The sequence below is a fragment of the Lathyrus oleraceus genome, chromosome 2 (genome assembly GCF_024323335.1).
Source record: "Lathyrus oleraceus cultivar Zhongwan6 chromosome 2, CAAS_Psat_ZW6_1.0, whole genome shotgun sequence".
NCBI lineage: Eukaryota > Viridiplantae > Streptophyta > Magnoliopsida > Fabales > Fabaceae > Lathyrus > Lathyrus oleraceus.
In genome coordinates, this window is record NC_066580.1 from 467896406 (window position 1) to 467903333 (window position 6928).

At 35.6% G+C, this 6928-nt stretch overlaps 1 protein-coding gene across 1 annotated transcript; it reads right to left on the reverse strand.

The window, feature by feature from the left end:
- Positions 1-501: 501 nt before the first annotated feature.
- LOC127123765 (uncharacterized) lies at positions 502-3391 on the reverse strand. Its single transcript, XM_051053960.1, has 4 exons — positions 3314-3391; positions 1775-3226; positions 753-1697; positions 502-645 (listed from the first exon to the last, which is right to left on the reverse strand). Exons 1-4 carry the CDS (start codon positions 3389-3391, stop codon positions 502-504), a joined length of 2619 nt encoding a protein of 872 aa, XP_050909917.1.
- Between the last annotated feature and the right edge of the window lie 3537 nt (positions 3392-6928).

Genomic DNA, 6928 nt, shown 5'->3' on the forward strand with positions numbered 1-6928 from the left:
CCTTCATCTGGGTTATGGGTGGCAGCAAGGCATCTTCCACGAGTGAAGTTGGAAACGGCTTACCAAGATGTGGATGCAATGAAACCATGAAGTTGTTGGTCTCCAAGTCAATTGAAAACCCCGGTCGCAAATTTTGGAAATGCAGGAATAATATGGTGAGCAATTTTGAAGCATTTTATTATTTTGAGTTTGATTTCGAAATTAATTGTTGGTGGTGTTTGTCTCAAATTGCAGAATGGGTGCGGTTTATTTTTGTGGGATGATTTGGTCAGTGAGTTTGCAGTGAAAGAAACCAATCCGTCCGGATGCCGCCAATGTGAAGTCAACAAGGCTTATTTGATTGAATTTGCTAAAGAGATTGTTGATGAGATAGATTGCAGAGTCGGAAAGCTTAACAAGTTAGAAAAACTGAAGAAAAAGATTGCAATGGAAAAGAGGAAAAATTTATGGTTAATGTTTGTAATTGGTCTGTCATGGATGTTGATAGCAGCAATGGTTAAGTTAGGGCACATTTGTTGGAACAGTCATATCAGTTGCAGTTGGGGCAGGCATATCAGATGCAGTTGGCATATCATTTGCAGTTGGCATATCAGTTGCAGTTGGCATATCAGTTGCAGTTGGCACATGTCCTTTTTTAGGTTTTCTCTACAATGTAAGACACAATGTATGGTTGTCATCACAATGCATATCACAATGAAGAATGTAAGACAGAATGTAGAATGTAAGACAAAATGTATATCACAATGAATTACCTTTCTTTTAAGTGCATTGGGATCCTGAGTGGTAGCCTTACAAGTCATAACATTGTGACCAAAATTATCACATTTGGTGCACTTATATGCAACACCAGATCTTCTCTTCCTTGCACCATCCTCTCCACTTTCTCTTATCCTAATCTTCTTAGGTCTATCAGGACCATTTTTATATGCAGGTGGTAGAGGTGGTTCCATCTCAACTTCTGGCCACATATCTTGACCATTGATTGGACTTACTGAAAATCCATAACATAGTGCAAACTTTTCTCTTGTGTAACAAGCATCAACAAATTCATCAGGGTTTTGCTTTCTATAACTCAGAGCAGCTACAGCATGCCTACATGGAATTCCTACTAATTCCCAAAAATTACAACTACATGACCTTTTAGCAATGTCAACAATAAATTCATGTGTGTTGTAACTATGTGTAACCTGAAAAGTCTCAGCAATTGACCATGTTGGCAACCAATGACCACTCCTGAACACCTCATTATCTAACCTTCTCCTAGGTATTGGCATCACCTTATGTGGCCAATTTTCTAGTTTACTTGCAGAGGTGGATAACCTATTCATCAGATATTTTCTTATCCACTCACACATTGTGAGTATAGGTTTGTCCCTAGCAGCTAGAATGGTAGCATTAAAAGACTCTGAGATATTATTCATCAATGTATCACATTTAGGGTAAAAAGAAAAGGCATGCTTACACCAGCTTTTGGTAGGAACAACCATCAACCAAGTCCAAGCATTGGGATCTGCATTCTTCAATTCATTCATCTTTTGGACCCATGCCTGATAGTATGTGGCTTTAGCAGCTCCCATCATTAAATCTCTAATAAGGGCTCCTCCACCAAACCTTTTCTTGAAATTAGCATACAAGTGCCTAAGACATAATCTATGCTCAATAGTATCAGACAATTCTTCAAATACAGCCACAAGTCCCTGATACAAAATAGAAATTTTTTCAACATTTAGAGAATAGAATAATTTGCAACAGAAAGATAGAGTTAAATACATACCTTCTGTTGATCAGAGATAAATACATATCTTCTATCCTGACCAATGTCCTCCATTAGTAGTTGTATAAACCATCTCCAACTCTCCTTTGTTTCATTTTCAACCACACCAAATGCCAAAGGGAAGTATTGATCATTAGCATCCCTGCCTACAGCAATAAGTAACTGTCCACCATACTTGGTCTTTAAGTGACATCCATCAACCCCCACAAATGGTCTGCATCCATGAATAAAGCCTTTCTTACAGCCATCAAAACAGAAATAAAATGACCCAAACCTTGGTTGTATGGATGGACTAGGTCTTTCTACATTTATCTTCACAGTGTTGCCATGGTTTACCCTTCTTAGTTCTTCTGCATACCTCCATATGGAAGCATACTGATTGTCAGCATCACCTTCAATTATCTTCTTGGCAATTAGCTTAGCCCTCCATGCTTTTGCAACAGTAATACCCACAGAATATGTTTGCCTCATATCTTGGATGATGTCTCTTATCCTGACTGTATCAGAAGTTTGCATCCTCTTTACCACATGCTTGGCCACCCACTTTGAGCTAGCAGACTTGTTGTTCAAAACCCTAGCACATGTGTGCTTATGTACAAGTGTTTTTATAGCAAAAGTCTCCTTGTGGCCCACCTTAGAGCATAAGACTAAAAACCCACATTTATGCTTACACACCACCCTTACCCTATCTCCCTCATTTTTCACAAAAGAAATTTCCCTCCCATTAAGCACTGACCACTCACGGATAGCTGCCCTAAAGTCATCAAGTGTGTTGAATTCCATACCCCACTTGAATATAAAGTCTTTGTTTAGATGCTCTTTCCTAAACCTAGCATACTTGGGCCTTTCTTCATCACAAGAATCATCTGGGTCAGAACTATTCAACTCATCACTATAGTATACATCATCTGAATCCATACTCTTATTGGGCTCCTCCATACTGTTATTGGGCTCCCACCTAATAGGCTTAGTAACATCTATTCCTTCAAAACCATCAAAGTAAGCAGTAGCTCTTTCATCTTCACTGTCATCTAACCCCTCTACCTTCTCCTCATCTAACCCATCAATTCCATTATCAGGGGGGTGGTCATCATCATTCACACATTTAGGTTCCCTATCAGCAGGGTCCATGTTCCCAGTACTATGTTCAACATACAAATCTCCTTTCACATTCATTGCACTAAAGTATAGAGCAAAATCATCAACAACATCATCATCTTTCCTAATCAGAAAAAAACCATCTTGAATTTCTAAAACTTTTGTCCATACCCTAACACAATCAGCCTTATACCCTAACCTACTCAACAACTTCTCAATGTTATCCATGTTCCAATTTGAAACATGTATCCCATTAACTGTCGTATCCGTACCCCCTCTGTATATAATTTCTTCTTCAAAAACCCTGTAAAATTCACCCCCATGGTGGAGTGTAACACTAAAGTGTTGTGAATCCTGTCAATATATTATACCCACATGTCAAAGATTGTTGATTTCAAAATTTTACCCTACGACATTGATGAACTTCAAATTTTTACTAACCTCGGACTTTGGACACTTCACTGAGCTCGTCTTCACTGAGCTGGATCGCTTCTTCGTATTCGCTGAGGTTGTCTTCATCTTCGTCTTCACTGCGGTCGTCTTTCTCGTTTGCTTCGTTCCCTGCATTCTTCTTCTTCGTCTTCGTCTTCCCCTGGAAATTTCGTCTTCGTCTTCCCTGCTATGTTCAGAACCCTAATTTTCTAAGGGGGTATTTGAAATTAAAAAGTGTAAAATGACACATAATCACTTTAACAAAATTAAAAATATGCCAGGTGTAGGACCTCTTATTAGATTCCATGCCACCTGGATATTAGGGGGTTCTATGAAGGAATCTACATAACATAAGGGGGGGTTTACAAAAAATATTTTTACAAGGGGGTAATCCTAAACTCGCTAACATTACAGGGGGGAAAAGTGTATTTAACCCTAAAAACAATAACATACATCACCAAAAACACCAACATACCTAAACAATAACACAAACAACAACATATGTGAACAACTTTTGTCAATAATAACATCAACAACAACAACATAACTTCTATCAACAACAACATACCTTAACAACAACATAAAACTCTTATCAACAAAATCAAAAGCATCAACAACATCCAACTTTTATCAACAACAACGTACCTTAACAAGAACATACAACTTTTATCAACAACAACATACTTTAATAATAACATACAACTCTTATCAACAAAACTAAAATCATCAACAACATCCAACTTTTATCAAAAACAATATACCTTAACAACAACATACAACTTTTATCAATAACATGCCTTAACAACATACATCTCTTATCAACGAAACCAAAATCATCATCAACATCTAACTCTTATCAACAACAACATGCTTTTACAATAAAGCATACAACTTTTATTACAACAACATACCTTAACAACAACATACAACTTTTATCAACAACATGCAATATAGCTAAACAAAAACATAAAAAATGTCACAACTCATAACATAAAAGGTGAAAATGTCTCACGTACTTGAAATGCGAAGAGAAAGTGAAAGAAATGAGTTTTGTGTAACACATTTCCTTGATCCATAAGAGTTGAAAAAGATATGTTGGAGTTTTATGAAGAAATGGGATGCAACCATTCATAGAGACTACGATAAGGTGTGAGAGAGATGTTAGAGTTTTGTTTTATGAGAGAGACGATTTTTCTGTCCTGAACGAGAGAACTTTTGCTTATATATAGGTTATACGTTTCACCAAGGTTGTTAAAAAGAATGTGATGAAATATAGATACATTTAACAACAATTTCTATTTTATACCTTGGTGAAATGTATTTAAATTTTAATATAAATATGATATTATAAGTGACATGCCCATTTTGTAAACAAAAAAAGGAAAATTATTGATGCTAGGATTCGAAGCCTATAAGCCTTAACATATCACCGCAGTTATTAATATGGACCATAGTGAAAAGTATTTTAATAAAAAAATATGCAGACACTTAAGTAAGAGCTATTACTTCAGTTGATTGAAGATCCAAGGTAATAACATGTTACAATATGTGTATTTTGTAGTTGTGTTTTCTTAGTTTTTGGCCCTACCATGTCGATCACAACTTTTCACTTGTCTAGATTGACCATTATTCCTTTTTACATGAGACAATAACCAAGAACATCACATCTTTAAACATTAATGTTCATTTTTAGGGTTTAACCACATGTTGTGTCTTCTTACTTCTTTGAAGATAACCTTCAGGTGGGCCATATGGTTTATTTCCTTATTGGACTTTACGATCATATCACCCATGCACACTTCCAACATGTCACTTATCTAGTTCTTGAAGACCATGCTCATCATTCTCAACTATATTATTCACGCATTCTTGAGACACAAAGGCATCGGTTTGTAGAAAAATAATCAAACGTCAATCATGAGTTATTTTAGTGTCGTTGATGTCCATTGGAAACTTGCTTTAGCCTGGATATGCATCCAAGGATGATAGCTGCTTGAAAGCTGACAATTTATCCACCAACTTGTCAATATTAAGCAAGTGGTACGTGTATTTAAGGCACAATTGATTTAGTTCTGAATAATTGATGCACATGCGCCACTTGTTTCTTGACTTTTTCACCAACACAACATTTGATAACTAAGTTGTGTACTTCACCTTAGTAATGAACTCTGCTTTTAAGAGATCCTTGATGGCTCTACTTGTATCCTCTAACTTTTAAGACAATTGTTTTCAATGATGATGGGCCAAGTAGGGTATGTTCTATTGCAAAATAAATGAGTGGCATGCGGTCTCGGGATGTATGCATGTCATTCCTTTGTGGACCAGATAAATAAATATGCATTGATCTAAAGATATTGATAAATTGATCGTGCACGACCTTGGGTAGGTCATAAACTATCTTGAAAACCTTCGTATGGTTTCTCCTCATGGATACATAGATGGATTTTATGTTGGTATCTCGCCGTTCAACCTTCTTTCTTGCGTCCAAAGGCAATGTTTCCCCACCCTCTTCTTTATCTGTGAGGTGTTGCTTTGCTAGATTGGCGTCTAGTTTTTTTTTGTTCTCAGATTGTTTAGAAAATCAATATTTCAACAACAAGGCCAAAAACAAGTGAGATATGCTTCTAAGTTTGTTTGGAGCAAAAAACTACTTTGTGAGCATCAATATGAAACTTTAGCTTGAGGTTGACTGTTAATGACCCGCCTGGCAACTCTACGAGTGTCATCCTTCCAACGATGAAATTGTAGAAAAATTTACATTTGATTACTAGGAACTTTGAAGGTGAGAAAATATAAGAAATTGGGGTTTAAATTATTGTGATGTTTTAAATTTTTTTGTTTTTTGTTTCAAATAAAATTATTGGTCAAACACAAATGATGAATGTTAATGAGATCAGGTAAGAGAAATCTAACATAAGGAATTTGTTCTCACTCACCCCTTATCTTGGAGTTGTGTCCAGTCCATTCACACAAAGAGATTTTCATTATAATTGAACTCATCTCCAGTTTATTAAGATATCTTCTGCTCAAGCTGATCTATATCTTTGAATTCTTAAACAAAAATAGCTGAACTCAACTGAATTCCTTTGTCGTCTCAAAGAATTTGGAGAATACTTATACCTTTGAAGAAATACAATCAAATAAATATATAATTGATATGGTGTTTAAAAATATCACTGAATAGAGGATGTAAGCAAATCTAAGAACAAACACAAGTGTTGTACCTTTTGTCACATAAGGCTTGTACCATTGTACCTTATGTACTATTGCTTTACATTCTCTAAAATTTTAAATTTTAACATTGAGAGGGAAAACAACTAAGTTATTATTCTAGAGAATAAACTTCATTGATTGTTTCTAGAGGAAATAAATCATGAGAGGATGCCAACATGATCTTCTAACAAAAAATCAAATGCTTGACTAACACCTTAAGATATCCCCTATCAACTAAGTGTTTATCATAATTTCAAGTCAAAACCTTTACACCAAGCTTTTATCTCAGGTTCATCTTGTATCATGCATATTATATCATTTCAATAGAAAAACATTATCATAGTTTTACAATTACAAATCAAAATTACAACAGCTTTAGCTTGAGGCTGACTGTTAATGACCTGATGAAAC

Coding starts and splice junctions, on each gene's coding strand:
- LOC127123765 (XM_051053960.1), bottom strand. CDS start 3,391: ATGAAGACAACCTCAGCGAATACGAAGAAGCGATCCAGCTCAGTGAAG. Junction 1,698..1,774: donor TTATCTCTGATCAACAGAAG/GTATGTATTTAA, acceptor ATTTTGTATCAG/GGACTTGTGGCTGTATTTGA. Junction 646..752: donor CCAATGCACTTAAAAGAAAG/GTAATTCATTGT, acceptor CTTACATTGTAG/AGAAAACCTAAAAAAGGACA.